This window comes from Taeniopygia guttata, chromosome 32 (genome assembly GCF_048771995.1).
Source record: "Taeniopygia guttata chromosome 32, bTaeGut7.mat, whole genome shotgun sequence".
In the NCBI taxonomy this organism is placed as follows: domain Eukaryota; kingdom Metazoa; phylum Chordata; class Aves; order Passeriformes; family Estrildidae; genus Taeniopygia; species Taeniopygia guttata.
Window position 1 is genome coordinate 1422151 of NC_133057.1, and position 20079 is coordinate 1442229.

At 51.9% G+C, this 20079-nt stretch overlaps 2 protein-coding genes across 4 annotated transcripts; both read right to left on the minus strand.

Annotated features, from left to right (window-relative positions):
• Positions 1–3865: 3865 nt before the first annotated feature.
• PHF23 (PHD finger protein 23) lies at positions 3866–12230 on the minus strand. Of its 2 annotated transcripts, none has more exons than XM_041712200.2 (5): positions 12107–12230; positions 11221–11252; positions 10933–11025; positions 7997–8597; positions 3866–5706 (listed from the first exon to the last, which is right to left on the minus strand). In XM_041712200.2, exons 1-5 carry the CDS (start codon positions 12120–12122, stop codon positions 5495–5497), a joined length of 954 nt encoding a protein of 317 aa, XP_041568134.2. In that variant the 5' UTR covers positions 12123–12230; the 3' UTR covers positions 3866–5494. The 2 variants fall into 2 exon arrangements, with proteins under 2 accessions (XP_041568134.2, XP_041568133.2); XM_041712199.2 differs by having other exon boundaries at positions 12023–12226.
• A 951-nt stretch (positions 12231–13181) lies between these two features.
• On the minus strand, positions 13182–18729 carry GABARAP (GABA type A receptor-associated protein). Of its 2 annotated transcripts, XM_041712201.2 has the most exons (4): positions 18298–18534; positions 16960–17038; positions 15361–15479; positions 13182–13409 (listed from the first exon to the last, which is right to left on the minus strand). In XM_041712201.2, the coding sequence occupies exons 1-4, from the start codon at positions 18385–18387 to the stop codon at positions 13344–13346; spliced, it is 354 nt and encodes a 117-aa protein (XP_041568135.1). In that variant the 5' UTR covers positions 18388–18534; the 3' UTR covers positions 13182–13343. The 2 variants fall into 2 exon arrangements, with proteins under 2 accessions (XP_041568135.1, XP_072776762.1); XM_072920661.1 differs by lacking the exons at positions 13182–13409; positions 15361–15479 and adding an exon at positions 15668–15798 and having other exon boundaries at positions 18298–18729.
• Between the last annotated feature and the right edge of the window lie 1350 nt (positions 18730–20079).

Genomic DNA, 20079 nt, shown 5'->3' on the forward strand with positions numbered 1-20079 from the left:
GCTGGGAAACGTAGTGAACCCGCCTATTTCCATATGCTAATCTATGCTAATGAAGCGAGGTTATAATACGCGCCGCGCTGTCGCCATGGTGATGGTTGATGTGGGCGTGGCCTGCGGGGCGCGGTTTAAAGGTTCGGGCGCGGTACCGAAGGGGCTTAAACTGAGGTAAATTCTTTTTTTTTTAAGCCTTTAATTTTAAAGGCTCCTTTTTCTAAATTAACATTTCTAGCAACTAAAATTTAAAGCAAATCCTCCTTTTTTTTTTTTTTTTTTTTTTTTTTGCTGGTTTTGGGGTTTATTTTTACGGACATCCCCTCCCCAAACTAATGGGTGATTTTTTAAGCACTTGAATTTATAGACAAGTCTGGTGTTTTCACCGTTTGTAACATTTAATTTAAGGCGAAACACTCCAAAATTAACAAATTAGGTTAGAAATGTAAATTTGAAGAGAAACCTGGGGGGTTTTAGTTTTTTCAGAGTTTAGTCTTAGGAAAAAAAAAAAACCCTAATGGGTGATTTTTAGAGTCTTCAATTTTAAATAAAACCCCGGGTATATTAAAATGACTCCACCCTTTTCCCCGTCACATTTCCCATCATTTTTCTCCTCACGTTTCGCACCGTTTCCCCCACATTTCCCAATTTTTCCTGCACTTTTTCTCCTCACATTTCAGGCACTTTTCCTTATAAAAGTTCCCATCATTTTTCCCCTGATCTTTCTCACCCTTTTTCCTCTCACATTTCCCCCCCACATTTCTCACCTTCTATCCTTCACATCTCCACATTTTTCCCCTCACATTTCCTGATCTTTTCTCCCTCATGTTTCCTCTTATCCCTCACATTTCCCACTCTTTCCCCCCTCACATTTCTTGTTATCTCTCACATTTTCCACCCTTTTTTCTCTTAAATTTTCCCCCTCATATTTCTCACCTTTTATACTTCACGTTTCCCGCCCTTTTCTCCCCTCACGTTTCCCGCCCTTTTCTCCCCTCACGTTTCCCGCCATTTTCCCCTCATATTTCTTATCTTTTATCTTTCATGTCTCCACTCTTTCCCCCTCAAAATTCATGTCCTTCTCCCCTCACATTTCCCACCATTTTCTCCTCACATTTCCTACCTGTTATCTCTCACATTTTCCACCCTTTTTCCTCTCACACTCCCCCTCACATTTCTCACCTTTTATCCTTCACCTCTCCACATTTTCTCCCACATTTCCCACTCTTTTCCCTCACATTTCTCACCTTTTATCCTTCACATCTCCACATTTTCCCCCTCACATTTCCCGCCCTTTTCCCCCTCACGTTTCCCGCCATTTTTTCCCTCAAGTTTCCTCTTATCCCTCACATTTCCCGTCCTTTTCCCCTCACATTTCCCACTTTTCCTCCCCTCACATTTCCTACCTGTTCTCTCACATTTTCCACCTTTTTTTCTCTTAAATTTTCCCCCTCATATTTCTCACCTTTTATCCTTCACATCTCCGTATTTCCCCCTCACATTTCCCACAATTTTCCCTCATATTTCTCACTTTTTATCCTTCACATCTCCACTCTTTCCCCCTCACATTTCCCACCATTTCCCCCTCATATTTCCTGCTGTTTTCTCCCTCAAGTTTCCTCTTATCCCTCACATTTCCCTTCTTTTTCCCCTCACATTTCCCACTTTCCCCCCCTCACATTTCCTACCTGTTATCTCTCACATTTTCCACCCTTTTTCCTCTCACATTCCCCCTCACATTTCTCACCTTTTATCCTTCACATCTCCACATTTCCCCTCACGTTTCCCGCCATTTTTTCCCTCAAGTTTCCTCTTATCCCTCACATTTCCCTTCTTTTTCCCCTCACATTTCCCACTTTCCCCCCTCACATTTTCTACCTGTTACCTCTCACATTTTCCACCCTTTTTCCTCTCACATTCCCCCTCATATTTCTCAGCTTTTATCCTTCACATCTCCACATTTCCCCTCACGTTTCCCGCCATTTTCTCCCTCAGGTTTCCTCTTATCCCTCACATTTCCCGTCTTTCCCCCTCACATTTCTCACTTTTTCCCCCACATTTCCTACCTGTTCTCTCTCATTTTCCACCCTTTTTCCTCTCACATTTCCCCCTCAAATTTCTCACCTTTTATCCTTCACATTTCCACTCTTTTCCCCTCACATTTCCCACTTTTTTCCCTCAATTTCTCACCATTTATCCTTCACATCTCCATTCTTTTCCCCTCACATTTCCCGCCATTTCCCCCTCATATTTCTCACCTATTGTCCTTCACATCTCCACCACTTTTCCCTCACATTTTCCATTTTCCCCTCACATTTCCCACCATTTCCCCCTCATATTTCCTGCTGTTTTCTCCCTCAGGTTTCCTCTTATCCCTCACATTTCCCGTCCTTTCCCCCCTCACATTTCCTACCTGTTATCTCTCTCATTTTCCACCCTTTTTCCTCTCACATTCCCCCTCAAATTTCTCACTTTTTATCCTTCACATTTTCCCTCTTTTCCCATCACATTTCCCACAATTTTCCCTCACATTTATCACCTTTTATCCTTCACATCTCCATTCTTTTCCCCTCACAGTTCCCATTTTCCCTCATATTTCTCACCTTTTATCCTTCACATCTCCACTCTTTTCCCCTCACATTTCCCACCATTTCCCCCTCATATTTCCTGCTTTTTTCTCCCTCAGGTTTCCTCTTATCCCTCACATTTCCCGTCCTTTTCCCCTCACATTTCCTACCTGTTATCTCTCTCATTTTCCAATCTTTTTCCTCTCACATTCCCCCTCAAATATTTCACCTTTTATCCTTCACATCTCCACATTTTCCCCCTCACATTTCCCACTCTTTTCCCTCACATTTCTCACCTTTTATCCTTCACATCTCCATTCTTTTCCTCTCACATTTCCCACTCTTTTCCCTCATATTTCTCACCTTTTATCCTTCACATCGCCACTCTTTTCCCCTCTCATTTCCCACCATTTCCCCCTCACATTTCCACCATTTCCCCCTCATATTTCTCATATTTTTCTTCACATCTCCACTCTTTTCCCCTCACATTTCCCGCCCTTTTCCCCCTCACGTTTCCCGCCATTTTCTCCCTCAAGTTTCCTCTTATCCCTCACATTTCCCATCCTTTCCCCCTCACATTTCTCACTTTTTCCCCCCTCACATTTCCTGCCTGTTATCTCTCACATTTTCCACCCTTTTTCCTCTCACATTCCCCCTCACATTTCTCACCTTTTATCCTTCACATCTCCACATTTTCCCCCTCACATTTCCCACTCTTTTCCCTCTTATTTCTCACCTTTTATCCTTCACATCTCCACATTTCCCCTCACGTTTCCCACCATTTTCTCCCTCAAGTTTCCTCTTATCCCTCACATTTCCCATCCTTTCCCCCTCACATTTCTCACTTCCCCCCCCCTCACATTTCCTACCTGTTCTCTCACATTGCCCCTCAAATTTTTCACCTTTTATCCTTCACATCTCCACATTTTCCCCTCACGTTTCCCGCCATTTTGTCCCTCAAGTTTCCTCTTATCCCTCACATTTCCCATCCTTTCCCCCTCACATTTCTCACTTTTTCCCCCCTCACATTTCCTGCCTGTTATCTCTCACATTTTCCCCTCAAATTTCTCACCTTTTATCCTTCACATCTCCATTCTTTTCCCCTCACATTTCCCACAATTTTCCCTCATATTTCTCACCTATTGTCCTTCACATCTCCACCACTTTTCCCTCACATTTTCCATTTTCCCCTCACGTTTCCCACCCTTTTCCCCCTCACATTTTCCATTTTCCTCCCCATTTTGGGGGCTCCTTTTGGGGTTTTTGGGGTGCAGCAGACGGACAGACAGACACGAACCCCGCCCGGGTACGAAGCAACGGCGCTGTTTATTTACAACTGGAGGGGCTGCAGCCCCCCAAAATCCAAAATATTATCCTTCAAACAAAGAGGGGAAGGGAATAAAAGGTGGGGAGGGACCCCCAAATTCCAACTGGGGGAGGTTTAGGGGGGGGAATCCCCCAAATCCCTCCCTTAAACTCCCCCCAAACTGGGACTGACCCTTCCTGTTTTGGGGGTGCCCCCCCTGTAAAATGATGCTCTAAACACCCCCAAAAATTTGGGGGAGGCACCCCCAAAAAAGTGGGGTGCAGGGAACGTTTAGAAAAATAACACACATGAAAAAACTTGTTTCCAAAACCTCGGAGTTTGGGGGTGAGGGGACCCCCCAAATCCCCCTCTCCAATTCAGAGGTGTGACCCCCCCCCCAAAAAATCTTGTACAGGGGTTGAGACACCCCAAAACCTCATGAATTGGGGTACAGGAACCCCAAACTTGGTGCCCTGGGGGGATTAAAAAACCCCAAAACCTCTTGAACTTAATGGGGTCCCCCCAATTTTAACTGTGACCCCAAAACCTCATAACATGGGGCAGGGAACCCCAAAACTCTTTTATTTTGGGGCAGGGGACCCCAAAACCTTCTCTTTCAGGGAAGATTTCCCCAAATCGTAGTCGGGGGGTCGGGGACCCCAAATTCTCCTTTTCTGGGGGGTGGGACACCCCAAAAATTTCATGATCTGGGGCAAAGAACACCCCAAAATCCCCCTATTTTAGGGGGAGTCCCCAAAATCTTTTTGTCTGGGGTGAAGGACTCCCAAACCCTCCCTTCTTGGGGGTAGGGGACCCCAAAATCTCATAATTTGGGGTAGGGGACCCCCCAAACCTCCCCTATCTAAGGGGGGTTCCCCCAATCTTAATTTGGGGTGAGGGAACCCCCCCAAATCTTCCCAATCTTGGGGGTGAGGGACCCAAAAACAAAAAAATCTCATGATCTGGGGTAAGAGCCCCCCAAATCTTGTACCCCAAAATGGGACCCCAAAACCCTCCTGGCCTGCAGATGAGGGACCCCAAAACCACCCCCAAATTTTAACTGGAACCCCAAAACTTACAGGGGGGAGGTAAAAGTCCCCCCAAATCTCCTCATTTTTGAGAGAGCTGGACCCAAAATCTCACAATTTCAGGGGTTTTATAAACCCCAAACCCTCATAATTTGGGGGGAGGAGGTTCCAACCCAAAAAATCTCCAATTTTGGGCACTTTCCAACCCTCAAACCTCACAATTTTATGAGCGCTTCCAACCCCAAAACCTCCCATTTTTGGGGCAAACTTCTAACCCCCAAAATCTCCAAATTTTGGGCACTTTCCAACCCCCAAACCTCCTAATTCCGGGGAGAGCCACAACCCCAAAATCTCCAATTTTGCGGGAACCTTACAAACCCCAAAACCTCACAATTCTAGGGTGACTTCCCCCCAAAAAAAACTTCAAAATTCGGGAACCTCACAACCCCCAAACTTCTCGTTTTTTGGGAGGAACCTCCAAACCCCCAAAGCGCAGGGGAAAGGTGGCAACCCCCAAAATTTCCGATTTTGAGCGCGTTCCACCCCCCAAATCCTGCCGGAAGCGAGGCCGGGGAGCCCCAAAATCCCTTTTTTTTGGGGGTTTAGGGGTCGCCGGTGGGGCGGGGGGTGGCGGGGGCGGCCCGGCGGGGCCCCTCGCGGCATTTTTGGCAATAAAAGACGTCGGGAACGTTGTTTTTCTTCACCTTGGCGCAGGACAGGTGGATCCAGGTGCCGCACTGGCTGCACTCGATCATGGGCCGGCCGGCGAAAGGCTTTTGGCAGTAGCAGGTGATCAAATCCCACGAATCGTCACCTGGAAAAACCCCAAAAAAGGTAAAAAATGCAGAAATTCACAAGGAATCGCGGTCTGAAAAAACAGCAGTGAAAACGGAGGGATTTGGGTTGTGATAACCACAAAAAAATTCGTGAAATGTTACGGAGGTGGTGAAATATCCTGAATTTGTGTCCCGAATTCTGCTCTGGGATCAATCAAATCCCAAAATTTATGTCCCAAATATCACCCGGGACTCCTCAAACCTCCCCTGAGAACCCCGAAAATTCCTTCAGGACCACCCAAACTTCAACTGAAATGCCCAAACTTCACCAAAAAACCCCCAAATCCCCCAAAATTCACCCAACTCCACCATGATGTCCTCGTCCATGACCTGTGTGTCCCCTCCAGGGACCCCAAACTCCCCTGAGACCCCCTAAAACTCCTCCAGGACCCTCAAATTTCCCCCAAATCTCACAAATTTCCCCCAAACCCCCCAAATCTCCCCCAAAACCCCCAAATTTCCCCCAAAACCCCCAAATTTCTCCCAAATCTCCCCCAAAATCCCCAAATCTCTCCCGAGCTCACCCGTCTCCACCATGATGTCCTCGTCCATGACCCACACATCCCCTCCAGAGTCCCCAAATCTCCCCCAAATCTCCCCCAAATCTCCCCCGAAACCCCCAAATCTCCCCCAAAATCCCCTAATTTCCCCCCGAACTCACCCGACTCCACCATGATGTCCTCGTCCATGACCCACACATCCCCTCCAGGGACCCCAAACCCCCCTGAGACCCCCCAAATCTCACCCAAATCTCTCCCAAACCCCCAAATTTCCCCCAAAATCCCCCAAATCTCCCCCAAAATCCCGATTTCCCCCCGAACTCACCCGACTCCACCACGATGTCCTCATCCATGACCCACACATCCCCTCCAGGGACCCCAAATCTCTCCCAAACCCCCAAAATCCCCTGAAACCCCCAAATCTCCCCCAGAACCCCCAAATCTCCCCCCAAACCCCCAAATCTCCCATAAACTCACCCGACTCCACCATGATGTCCTCGTCCATGACCCACACATCCCCTCCAGGGACCCCAAACCCCCCCGAGATCCCCCAAATCTCACCCAAAACCCCCAAATCTCCCCCAAAACCCCCAAATCTCCCCAAAAACCCCCAATTTCCCCCCGAACTCACCCGACTCCACCATGATGTCCTCGTCCATGACCCACACATCCCCTCCAGGGACCCCAAATCCCCCTGAGACCCCCCAAATCTCCCCTGAAATACCCGAATCTCCCCCAAAACCCCCAAATTTCCCCCAAATCTCTCCCAAAACCCCCAAATCTCCCCCGAACTCACCCGACTCCACCACGATGTCCTCGTCTATGACCCACACATCCCCTCCAGAGTCCCCAAATCCCCCAAATCTCCCCCGAAACCCCCAAATCTCCCCCAAATCTCCCCAAAACCCCCAAATCTCCCCTGAAACCCCCAAATTTCTCCCAAATCTCCCTCGAAACCCCCAAATCTCCCCCAAAATCCCCAAATGTCCCCTAAAATCCCCTAATTTCCCCGCAAACTCACCCTACTCCACCATGATGTCCTCGTCCATGACCCACACATCCCCTCCAGAGTCCCCAAATCCCCCAAATCTGCCCCAAAACCCCCAAATTTCCCTCAAATCTCCTCCAAAACCCCCAAATCTCCCCCAAAACCCCGAAATCTCCCCCAAAACCCCCAAATCTCCCCCAAAATCCCCAAATCTCCCCCAAAACCCCCCAATTTCCCCCCGAACTCACCCGACTCCACCACAATGTCCTCATCCATGACCCACACATCCCCTCCAGGGACCCCAAATCCCCCCGAGATCCCCCAAATCTCACCCAAATCTCTCCCAAACCCCCAAATCTCCCCCAAAATCCCCAAATCTCCCCCAAAACCCCCAAATCTCCCCCAAAATCCCCTAATTTCCGCCCGAACTCACCCGACTCCACCATATTGTCCTCGTCCATGACCCACACATCCCCTCCAGGGACCCCAAATTCCCCTAAAACCCCCCCAAAATCCCCAAATCTCCCCCAAAACCCCCAAATTTCTCCCAAATCTCCCCAAAACCTCCAAATCTCCCCCAAAACTCCCAGATCTCCCCTGAAACCCCCAAATCTCCCCTAAAATCCCCTAATTTCTCCCCAAACTCACCCGACTCCACCATGATGTCCTCGTCCATGACCCACACATCCACTATAGGAACCCCAAATCCCCCAAGTCTCTCCCAAACCCCCAAATTTCCCCCAAAACCCCCAAAATCCCCCGATTTTCCCCCGAACTCACCCGACTCCACCATGATGTCCTCGTCCATGACCCGCGCGTCGCTGTCGCTGCCGTCGCCGTCCCTGCTGGTCTCGGTGCTCCCCCCTTCCTTCCCCACCCCCAGCACCCCCCCGGGCCCCCCCAGCACCCCCAATTTGCCCCCCTCGGGGGGCAGCGGCGGGGGAGGGGGCGGCGGCGGGGGAGGGGAGGGCGGCTCCTCCTCGGAATCCGTCTCCTCGCTGGGGGACCCCCTCCCCAAAACTCCCCTCTCCCCTTTTTTCCAGCGCCGCTTTTTGCTCTTTTTCACCCGAATCCGCGAATTCTCCCGCCGGGAGCCGCCCCCCACGGCCGCGTCCCCCCCCCGGCGGCCGCGGCGCTCGCGGCGTTTTTGGGGGGTCGCTCCCCCCGGGGTGTTTTGGGGCGAGGGGAGGTCGAACAGGGAGTCCTTGAGGCGCATTTTGTCCAGGATGGCCGATTCCGGCGGGGCCAGGGCGCGTTTTTTGGAGGATTTGGCTTTCCGGACGAAGGTTTCGATGGTTCGAAGAGCGGCTGGAGCTGAGCCCCACGTGTCACCCCCGGCCGGGCGCGGTGAGCTGGGGCTGGACGAGGGCCAGGGGGGGTCCTGGGGGGAAAAGGGGCAGGAGTGAGGGGGGAACCCCAAAATCCAAACCGGGAACATCAAATTCATCCAAAAATCCAACCAAGGAACCGCAAATTCATCCAAAAATCCAACCCAGGAATGTCAAATTTACCCAAAATCCAACCCAGGAACCGCAAATTCACCCCAAAATCCAAATCAGAGCTCCCAAATTTACCCAAAAATCCAAATCAGAGCCCCCAAATTCACCCCAAAATCCAACCCAGGAACTGCAAATTCATCTAAAAATCCAAACCAGGAACCTCAAATTCACCCCAAAATCCAAACCAGGAACCTCAAACTCACCCCCAAAATCAAACCCAGGAACCTCAAACTTACCCCAAAATCCAACCCAGGAATGTCAAATTTACCCAAAAATCCAAACCGGGAATGTCAAATTCACCCCAAAATCCAACTCAGGAACATCAAATTCACCCCAAAATCCAGCCCGGGAATGTCAAATTTACCCAAAAATCCAACCCAGGAACCTCAAATTCACCCCAAAATCCAAATCAGAGCCACCAAACTCACCCCAAAATCCAAATCAGAGCCCCCAAATTCACCCCAAAATCCAAATCAGAGCCACCAAACTCACCCCAAAATCCAACTCAGGAATGTCAAATTTACCCAAAAATCCAACCCAGAAACCTCAAATTCACCCAAAATCCAACCCAGGAACCGCAAACTCACCCCAAAATCCAAATCAGAATCCCCAAAATCCAACCCAGGAATGTCAAATTTACCCAAAAATCCAACCCAGGAACCGCAAACTCACCCCCAAATCCAAACCAGAAACTTCAAATTCACCCCAAAATCCAACCCAGGAACATCAAACTCACCCCAAAATCCAAATCAGAATCCCCAAAATCCAACCCAGGAACCTCAAACTCACCCCAAAATCCAACCCAGGAACATCAAATTCATCCCAAAATCCAACCCAGGAACCGCAAATTTATTCCAAAATCCCAATCAGAGACCCCAAATTTACCCCAAAATCCAACCCAGGAACCTCAAATTCACCCCAAAATCCAAATCAGAGCCCCCAAATTTACCCCAAAATCCAACCCAGGAACCTCAAATTCATCCCAAAATCCATCTCAGGAACCTCAAATTTATTCCAAAATCCAACCCAGGAACCACAAATTCACCCCAAAATCCCAATCAGAGACCCCAAATTTACCCCAAAATCCAACCCAGGAACATCAAATTCATCCAAAAATCCAACCCAGGAATGTCAAATTTACCCAAAAATCCAACCCAGGAACCTCAAATTCACCCCAAAATCCAACCCAGGAACCGCAAACTCACCCCAAAATAAAACTCAGAACCCTCAAACCCACCCAAAAATCCAACCCAGGAACCGCAAATTTATTCCAAAATCCAACCCAGGAACCTCAAATTCATCCCAAAATCCAACGCAGGGCTCCCAAATTCACTCCAAAATCCAACCCAGGATGCCAAAATCCAACCTAGGGCCCCCAAAATTACCCCAAAATCCAACCCAGGATGCCCAAAATCCACCCTGGACCCCAAAATCAACTCCAGAACCCCCAAATCCCAGCCACGACCACCAAAATCCACCCCAAAACCCACTCAGGACTCCAAAATCAACTTCAGGACCCTCGAATTCGCCCCAAAACCACCTCAGGACCCCCAAAATTCCCCCAAAATCTTCCCCAAAATCCCCCCCCACGAACCCCCCCTCAACATGGCGCCGCCGCGCAAGGCACGCCGGGACCTGTAGTCCTCACACCAAACACCGCCTACACCTCCCAGCAGCCCCGCGGCGCGCAGAGGGCGTGGCCATGCAAATCACGCCGCCATTATTCCTCCGCGAATGGGCGGGGCTTTTCCACCAGGGATTTCCCGGTGTGGGCGTGGCTTAGGGCGCGCCGCAGCGCGATTGGCGGAGAGCGAGGGAGGGGCGGGGTTTAGCGCGCTGTCAATCACGCGGGGGCCGCGCGGGGCACGCCGGGAGCTGCCGGGGCGGCGGCGGGGCCAGGGGGAACCGGGAGAGGGAACGGAGGGGGGGAGGGGGGAATTAAGGACCGGGGACCCCTCTTAAAAACCTCCCAATTCTTTAAAGCCCCGCCCGGTGCTTCCCCGTGACCTCCCGGTGTCCCTCCGGTACCTCCCGGTAACTCCCGGTGTTCTCCCGGTGGACCCTCCGGTACCTCCCGCAAGCCTCGGCTGCCCTCCCGTTACCCCCGCGATCTCTCCCGGCGCCTCCGCGGTTTTCCCGGTGTTTCCCCGACCCTCGCGGTGCCTCCCCGGTAGCTCCCGGTAACCCCCGGTGACCTCCCGGTGCCTCCCCGGTTACCTCGGCGGCCGCCGGGATGTAACCGGCGTAGGCCAGCACGAAGCTGCAGAACTTATTGAAGTCCTCGATCGTTCTCCGCCGCTTTTCCGGGGGCTGCCGGTACCGGGAACCGAGCAGGGAGGAGAGAGGATCTCACCGTCAACACCGGGATTTTCCCGTTAAACCCCCCCAAAACCCCGGGACCCCTCCCGGTTACACCGGCAGCGGGGAAAGGACTGAGCAGCGGGGGAATCCCCGTCCCCCCACCCCTCCCGGTGCCTCCCGGTGCCTCCCGGTGCCCCCCCTCACCTGCGGTTCGCTTTTCAGCGGCGGCAGCGCTTCTGTGCAACGGGAAAGGACCGGAGATCGCACCGGGAGCGGCACCGGAGCCTCCCCGGTATCGCTACCGGGGCTCCGCACGCTCCGATCCCCCCCCCGGTACCGGCTCCGAACTCCCCCCCTCCTTCCCGGCTGCTGCCGCTCCCTCCCTCCCGGTTTGGAGCCGGTACCGGGACTCCGAGCGCTCCGAACCCTCCCCGGTACCGCCTTTAAATCGGTTCCGGTACCGCTCCAGCTCCTCCCGGTACCGGGACTCTGAGCGGTCCGAACCCCCCCCGGTTCCACCTTCAGCTCCCCCCGGTTCGGGATCAAAAACCCCTCCGGTACCCGCTCCAAACTCCCCCCGGTAACGCTCGAGCACCGGTACCGGCTCCACCTCCAAACCCCCTCCGGTAGCAGCTCGATCTCCTCCCGGTACCGCCGCTCTGAGCGCTCCAAACCCCCCCCGGTCCGCGCTTCAGAGTCCCTCCGGTACCGGCTCCAAACCCCCCCGGTCCCCGCTTCAAACTCCCCCCGGTACCGGCTCCAAACCTCCCCCGGTTCCCCCTCCAGCTCCTCCCGGTACCGGCTCCAAACTCCCTCCGGTACCGCCACTCTGCGAGCTCCAAACCCCCCCCCGGTACCGGCTCCAAACCCCTCCGGTAGCGGCTCTAACTCCCCCCGTTTCCCGCTCCAAACCCCGCCCGGTACCGTCTCCAGCCCCGCCCGGTTCCGCCGCTCTCCACTCCCTTCTCCCGGTACCCCCCCCTCCCTCCCCCCGCCTTTCCATTACCGGGAGCCCAACCCCGCCGCTCCCGGCACTGCGGCGGCCGCGGCGCCGCCGCTGCGGGGCTGCCCCGCGCCGCTGCCGCGGTACCTCCGGGCTCGGCCATGGCCGCGGCCCCGCCGGGCCCCCCCCGGTTGTTCCGGGCCCCCCCCGGTGCCGCTCCCGCTCCCTCCGGTGCCGCCTCGGACCGCGCCGCCCCCGCCAGGCCCCGCCCCCGCCGGGCCACGCCCCCGACCGCCGCGCGCATGCTCAGTCCCCGCCCCCTGTGCCAGGCCACGCCCCTCTATGGGCACCGCGCTCCTCGCCGCGCTCACTTTGAGTTATACGCATGCGCAATGTCCTAATTATGCAAACCACGCCCCCCTCCGGGCACCGCGCTCCTCGCCGCGCTCACTTTGAGTTATACGCATGCGCAGTATCGTAATTATGCATACCACGCCCCCTGAGCTGGTTTCCGTTGGTCGTGGCTCATTGCAAATTTCCTCCCCATGCCCAAATTTCCTCCCCAATCCCAAATTTCCCCCCCAAATCCCGAATTTCCTCCCCCAAATCCCAAATTTCCCCCCCAAATCCCAAATTTCCCCCCCCATTCCCAAATTTCCCTCAAATCCCAAATGCGAACCACGCCCCCTTTTGGTCCTAGTTTGAGCTCTACGCATGCGCGCGGCGCTCATTATGCAAATCACACTCTCGCCCCGCCCTTATTTTGGCTTCATGCGCGCGCGCAGAGCGCTCATTATGCAAGCCACGCCCACTCCTCGCACTGTACGGCGCCCTTATTTTGACGCTCATTATGCAAGCCACGCCCCCCTCGCTCTGTATTACACCTTTCTGTTGGAGCTCATTATGCAAGCCACGCCCCCTCCTCGCTCTGTATTACAACTTCCTTTTGGCGCTCATTATGCAAGCCACGCCCCCTCCTCGCTCTGTATTACCTTTCTTTTGGAGCTCATTATGCAAGCCACGCCCCCTCCTCGCATACCACGGCACTCTGCGTTTGCGCGCGGAGCTCATTATGCAAGCCACGCCCCTCACGGCTTTTACTTTGCTTTGTCCGCATGCGCAAACACCTCATTATTCAAGCCCCGCCTCGCCACGCCCATATTTGGCAGCCCACGCGCGCGCTCATTATGCAAACCCCGCCTCCCCTTCAAGCCACGCCCACTTCCGGTCCTGGCCCTGAGGCGGCTCCGTCGCTTTTATTGGTGGGGGGGGCGGGAAAAAAAACCGGGAATGGGCAAAAAATGGGGAAAAACGGGGAAAAATCGGGAAAAAGGCGGGAAAAGCGGGGCCGGGAAGCACCGGGAGAGCCCCGGGCGGGGCGGGATCAGGCCCCGTAGACGCTCTCGTCGCTGTAGGCGATGTAAAGGAAGAAATCCTCCTCGTGGTGTTCCTGAGAGGGGGAAAAACCGGGAATTCGGGGGTTAAAAATCGGGAATGTAAACCGGGAATTCGGGGGTTAAAAACCGGGAATTCAAACCGGGAATTCGGGGGTTAAAAATCGGGAATTCGGGGGTTAAAAATCGGGAATTCAAACCGGGAACTCGGGGGTTAAAAACCGGGAATTCAAAATATTTGGGAATGCTTGGGATTTTCCCGGATTTTGGGGCTTTTTCCTGGGAGTTTTAACACCCCAATCCCAAATTTCCTCCCCCAAATCCCAAATTTCCTCCCAATTTTTGTTCCCATTATTTCCCTTTTTTTTTTTTTGGATGCTCCCAGGTGTTTTTTTGGGGTGATTTGGGGATTTTTGAGGATAATTTTGAGAATTTTGGGGCTGTTTGGGGGAGATTTTGGGGAGGTTTTAGGGAATTTTTGGGGGCAATTTTTGGGAGGTTTTTGGGGAAAATTTAAGGAAGTTTTGGGGAGGTTTTTGGGGAAATTTTGGGGATTTTTGCGGAGGTTTTTGGGTAAGTTTTTGGGCTGATTTGGGGAAGTTTTGGGGATATTTTTGGGGAGGTTTGGGGGATATTTTGGGGAGGTTTTTGGGGCTGTTTTGGGCAGATTTTGGGGATATTTTGGGGATATTTTTGGGGATATTTTGAGGAGGTTTGGGGGATATTTTTGGGGCTGTTTTGGGCAGGTTTTGGGGATATTTTGGGAAGGTTTTTGGGGATAATTTTGGGGATATTTTGGGGAGGTTTGGGGGATATTTTTGGGCAAGTTTTGGAGTTTATTTGGGGAAGTTTTGAGAAGGTTTGGAGAATATTTTTGGGGCTGTTTCGAGGAGGTTTTGGGGATTTTTTGGGTTGTTTGGGCAGGTTTTGGGGATATTTTTGGGGTTGTCTGGGGAGGTTTTTGGGATATTTTTGGGGCTGTTTTGGGGATATTTTTGGGGCTGTTTGGGGAGGTTTTGGGGATTTTTTGGGGCTGTTTTGGGGAGGTTTTTGGGATGTTTTTGGGGCTCTTTTTGGGATATTTTTGGGGTTGTTTGGGGAGGTTTTTGGGATATTTTTGGGGCTGTTTTAGGGAGGTTTTTGGGATATTTTTGGGGTTGTCTGGGGAGGTTTTTGGGATATTTTGGGGCTGTTTTGTGGAGGTTTTTGGGATATTTTTGGGGAGGTTTTGGGGATATTTTTGGGGCTGTTTTGGGGAGGTTTTGGGGATATTTTTGGACAGGTTTTGGGGAGGTTTTTGGGATATTTTTGGGGCTGTTTTGGGGAGGTTTTGGGGATATTTTTGGGGATATTTTTGGGGTTGTTTGGGGAGGTTTTGGGGATATTTTTGAGGCTGTTTTGGGGAGGTTTTGGGGATTTTTTGGGGCTGTTTTGGGGATATTTTTGGGGCTGTTTTTGGGATATTTTTGGGGTTGTTTGGGGAGGTTTTGTGGATATTTTTGGGGTTATTTTGGGGAGATTTTGGGGCTGTTTTGGGAAGGTTTTTGGGATATTTTTGGGGTTGTTTTGGGCAGGTTTTGTGGGAGGTTATGAGGATTTTTTGGGGCTGTTTTGGGGAGGTTTTGGGGATATTTTGGGGATTTTTTGGGGCTGTTTTGGGGATTTTTTGGGGCTGTTTTTGGGATATTTTTGGGGTTGTTTTGGGCAGGTTTTGTGGGAGGTTATGAGGATTTTTTGGGGCTGTTTTGGGCAGGTTTTGGGTATGTTTTTGGGGCTGTTTTGGGGTGGTTTTGGGGCTGTTTTGGGGCTGTTTTTGGGATATTTTTGGGGCTGCTTTGGGCAGGTTTTGGGGATTTTTTGGGGCTGTTTTGGGGAGGTTTTGGGGATATTTTTGGGGCTGTTTTGGGGATATTTTTGGGGCTGTTTAGGGGAGGTTTTTGGGATATTTTTGGGGCTGTTTTTGGGATATTTTTGGGGTTGTCTGGGCAGGTTTCGGGGCTCTGGGACCTGGTAGAGCTGGCCCATGGTGGCGCTGGTGGGGGGGATGACGTTGTTGACGAAGAAGAAGAGCGCGTCCTCGGCCCGCAGGTGGATCCGCTTCCGGATCAGGAAATAGAACTGCCCCACTGAAAACACCAAAAACACCAAAAATCAGCGAGGAAATTTAAAAAAACCAGAAAAACCAGCTCAAAAAACCTCAAAAAACAGAGAAAACCCCAAAAACAGCCAAAAAAACCCCCAAAATCAACCATAAAAAGCCCAAAATTAGCCCTAAAATCCCCCAAATCAACCCAAAAAACCCCAAAATCAACCATAAATACCCCAAAATCTACCCCAAACCCCCAAACTCAGCCCTAAAAACCCAAAAATCAACCCAAAAACTGAGCAGAGCGTCCTCGGCCCGCAGGTGGATCCGCTTCTGGATCAGGAAATAGAACTGCCCCGCTAAAAACACCAAAAACACCAAAAAATCAGTGAAAAAATAAAATAAAAAAAAACCCCAGAAACATCAGCTAAAAAAAACCCTCAAAAACCAGAGAAAACCCCAAAAACAGCCTAAAAAAACCCCAAAATCAACCATAAAAAGCCCAAAATTAGCCCTAAAAACCCCCAAATCAACCCAAAAACCCCCAAAATCAACCATAAATACCCCAAAATCTACCCAAAAGCCCCAAACTCAGCCCTAAAAACCCCAAAATCAACCCAAAAACTGAGCAGAGCGGCCTCGGCCCACAGGTGGATTCGCTTCCGGATCAGGAAATAGAATTAAAAACACTAAAAACACCCAAAACCCCCAAAATCAGTGAAAAAAAAAACAAAAACAGAAAAATCAGCTCAATAATAATAATAATAATAAAAAAAACCTAGTGAAAATCCCCAAAATCAACCAAAAAAAACCAAAATCAGCCCCAAAAACTGAGCAGAGCATCCTTGGCCCACAGGTGGATCCACTCCCGGATCAGGAAATAGAACTAAAAATACCAAAAACACCCAAACCACCCCAAAATCAGTGAGATATCCCAAAATCAACCCCAAAACCCCAAAAATCAACCGAAAACCCCAAAAATAATAAAAAAAAATCACCAAAAAACCACCAAATTCCACCCCAAACCCCCCAAAAATCTGCCAGAAAAACTCAAAATCACCCGAAAAAATCCGAGAAAATTTGGCAAAACCCCAAAAATGCTCAAAAAACCCCAAAAAACCAAAAAATTACTCAAAAACCCCAAATTTCCCCAAAAAAACCCCAAATTAAAAAAAAAAATCCCCCAAAAATTCCCAAAATTCCCCAAAAACCCCAAAAATCCACCCCTAAACCCCCAAAAATCCACCAGAAAAACTCCAAATCACCCAAAAAAACCCAGAAAATTGAGAAAAAAACCCCAAAAATTCCCAAAACCCCTAAAAATTCCCAAAATTCCTTCAAAAACCCCAAAATTGTACTGAAAAAAAACCCTCAAATCCACCAATAAAACTCAGAATCACCCCTAAAAAACCCAGAAAATTGAAAAAAATCACCAAAAATTCCCCCAAATTCCCAAGAAGTCCCCCCCAAAATTCCCAAATTCCCCAAAATTCCCCAAATTCCCAAAATTCCAGCCCCACCTGTGAGGTCGGAGGGCACCAGGTATTTCTTCTTGTCCAGGTCCCCAATCCGGGCCTTGGGCGCCTTCTCCACGATCACCTGAAGGGAAAATTGGGAAAATCCCTCAGATTTGGGGGGAAAACAAAAAGATTTTGTGAAGGAAAACTTTCCTTCAGTTTGGGGAAAAAATCCTGGATTTTGTGGGGGAGAAATTTCTTTACGTTTGGGAGACAAAAATTGGATTTTGGGGAATAAAATTTGGATTTTTGAGTCCGAATCTGTTTGGATTTTGGGGAATAAAACTCCCAGAGCTTTGGGTACAAAAATTCTTGGATTTTAGGGGGAAAAAACCGGGAATTTCGGGGAAATATCCCTGGATTTTAGGGGGAAACTTCCCTGAATTTGAGGAAAATCTCCATGAATTTGGGAAAAAAAAAATCCCTGAATTTGGGGCGATGGGGGGGGAATCTTCCCAAGTTTGGGGACGGAATCCTGGACATTTGGGGAAAATCCTTCTGGATTTGGGGAAAATCCCTTAAATTTAGGGATTTATGAGGAATGAATTAGGAAAACCACCTTAACTTTAAAAAGAAAACCTCAAAAATTGAGGGAAACCCCAAAGACACACGAAAATTTGGGGATTTTGGGGTTCTCAAGTGAAATTTTGGGGGTTTTGGGTGGAATTTTTGGGTTCTCGGGGAGGATTTTGGGTTTCCCGGATGGAATTTTTGGGTTCCCGGGGGGAATTTTGGGGTTCCTGGTGGGAATTCTGGGGCTCGTGGTTGGAATTTTGGGGTTCCCAGAGGGATTTTGAGGTTCCTGGATGGAGTTTTGGTGTTCCCACATGGAATTTTGGGGGTTTTGGGTGGAATTTTGGGTTTCCCAGTGGAATTCCAGGGTTTCTGGGTGGAATTTTAGGAGTTTTGGGCGGAATTTTGGGGTTCCCAGAGAGATTTTGGGTGTCCCAGGTGGAATTTTCGGGCTCTGGGAAGGATTTTGAAGCTCTTGGGTGGAATTTTGGAGTTCCCAGAGAAATTTTAAGGTTCAGGGGTGGATTTCTGGGGCTCCCGGTGGGAATTTTGGGATTCCCGGTGGGAATTTCCGGGTTCCCGGTGGGAATTTCGGGATTCACGGTGGTAACTTAAGGGCTCCCGGTGGTAATTTCAGGGTTCCAGGTGGGAATTCTGGGGTTCACGGGGGGGATTTTGGGGTTCCCGGGGTGAATTTTGGGGTTCCCGGTGGGAATTTTGGGGTTCTGGGGTGGAATTTTGGGGTTCCGGGTTGGAATTTTGGGGTTCCCGGTGGGAATTTTGGGGTTCCCGGTGGGATTTCCGGGGCTCCCTGAGGCGCGGCCTCACCGGCACTCGGTCCGGGTACTTCTTGCGGATCTTCTCCCCCTCGCAGCGCCGCTTCTCGAACGGGTGCTCCTCCTTGTACAGGAACTTCATGGCCGGGCCGGGCCGGGACCGGGGCCGGGGCCTGACGGGGCCGGGCCGGGACCGGGACCGGGACCGGGACCGGGACCGGAGCGTCGGGAGCGCGCAGGGATACGGGCCCGCCCCGCCGCGCCTGCGCCAACGGCGTACGGCACGCCAACGGCGTAAGGAGCGCCCCTTGACGGACATTGAGCGGCGCTGCGCAAACGGCGTAAGGGAAGCGGGGAGTGCCCTCAGAACTACGAAAATAGCGTAAGGAAAGCCGGAGTGCCCTCAGCGCTGCGCAAATGGCGTAAGGGAATGGGACGCGCCCTCAGAGCTACGTAAATGGCGTAACGGAACGGGGAGTGCCCTCAGCGCTGCGCAAACGGCGTAAGGGAATGGGAAGTGCCCTCAGCGCTGCGCAAACGGCGTAAGGGAATGGGAAGTGCCCTCAGCGCTGCGCAAACGGCGTAAGGGAATGGGAAGTGCCCTCAGCGCTGCGTAAATGGCGTAAGGGACTCCCCCTCAGTGCAACGACTCTTCCAGTTCGTTCCAGTTCCTCGCTGTTCCTCCCAGTTCGTCCCAGTTCATCCCAGTTCCTTCCTAAGGCCTCCCAGGCCTTTCCCAGTCCAGCCCAGTTCCCTCCCAGCTGCTCGGAGCGGCCACGCCGGCGCCCAGGGCGCTGCGCAGACGGCGTAAGGGTGCAGCCCACAGCGCTACGCAAACTGCGTACAGCTCATCCCGCTCCATCCCAGTTCCTCCCAGTCAGTGCCAGTCCCTTCCGAAGGCCTCCCGGAGCTTCCCCGGTTCCTCCCGGTGCCGGTAACGGGGGAGGGGTCCCGGTAGCGGGGAGGGGTCCCGGGAAGGCCCCGGGGCGGTCCCGAGCAGGCCCCGGGCGGAGGCGCGGAAGGATCCGGGCGGTGCTGCGGCCCCTCATGTGACTGACGTCATGTGACTGACGTCACCGCGCGGAGAGGGTCACGTGGCAGGCGGGGAAATAAACACGGGGCGCGTGAGCGAAAAGGGGGCGGGGCCAAGGCGGGGCGGGCGGAACCATTGGGGGAGAAACGGGGGGGGGGAGCCGGGCGAGTCCATCCCAGTTCCATTCCCAGTGCTCCCAGTTCATCCCAGTTCCATTCCCAGTGCTCCCAGTCCCTCCCAGTTCCATTTCCAGTGCTCCCAGTCCCTCCCAGTTCATCCCAGTTCCTCCCAGTTCCATCCAAATCAATCCCAGTTCCATTCCCAGTGCTCCCAGTTCATCCCAGTTCCATTCCCAGTGCTCCCAGTCCCTCCCAGTTCCATTTCCAGTGCTCCCAGTCCCTCCCAGTTCATCCCAGTTCCTCCCAGTTCCATCCAAATCAATCCCAGTTCCATTCCCAGTGCTCCCAGTTCATCCCAGTCCCTCCCAGTTCCTCCCAGTTCATCCCAGTCCCATTCCCAGTGCTCCCAGTCCCTCCCAGTTCCCTCCCAGTTCCCTCCCAGTCCCTCCCAGTTCATCCCAGTTCCATTCCCAGTGCTCCCAGTTCATCCCAGTTCCTCCCAGTCCCATTTCCAGTGCTCCCAGTCCCTCCCAGTTCATCCCAGTTCCAATCCCAGTGCCTCCCAGTTCATCCCAGTCCCATTTCCAGTGCTCCCAGTTCATCCCAGTTCCATTCCCAGTGCTCCCAGTCCCTCCCAGTTCCTCCCAGTCCCATTTCCAGTGCTCCCAGTCCCTCCCAGTTC

What these genes read in the sequence shown, in the direction of transcription:
- GABARAP (XM_072920661.1), bottom strand. Translation starts at nt 18,564, where the DNA reads ATGTCCGTCAAGGGGCGCTCCTTACGCCGTTGGCGTGCCGTACGCCGT. An exon ending in AGTACCCGGACCGAGTGCCG is followed by an intron (nt 17,039 to 18,297) that starts GTGAGGCCGCGC and finishes TTTTCCCTTCAG; the next exon opens with GTGATCGTGGAGAAGGCGCC. An exon ending in GGTGCCCTCCGACCTCACAG is followed by an intron (nt 15,799 to 16,959) that starts GTGGGGCTGGAA and finishes TGGTGTTTTTAG; the next exon opens with CGGGGCAGTTCTATTTCCTG.
- PHF23 (XM_041712199.2), bottom strand. Translation starts at nt 12,122, where the DNA reads ATGGCCGAGCCCGGAGGTACCGCGGCAGCGGCGCGGGGCAGCCCCGCA. An exon ending in ACATCCCGGCGGCCGCCGAG is followed by an intron (nt 8,598 to 10,932) that starts GTAACCGGGGAG and finishes TTTTCCCCCCAG; the next exon opens with GACCCCCCCTGGCCCTCGTC. An exon ending in GGACATCATGGTGGAGTCGG is followed by an intron (nt 5,707 to 7,996) that starts GTGAGTTCGGGG and finishes GGGTTTTTCCAG; the next exon opens with GTGACGATTCGTGGGATTTG.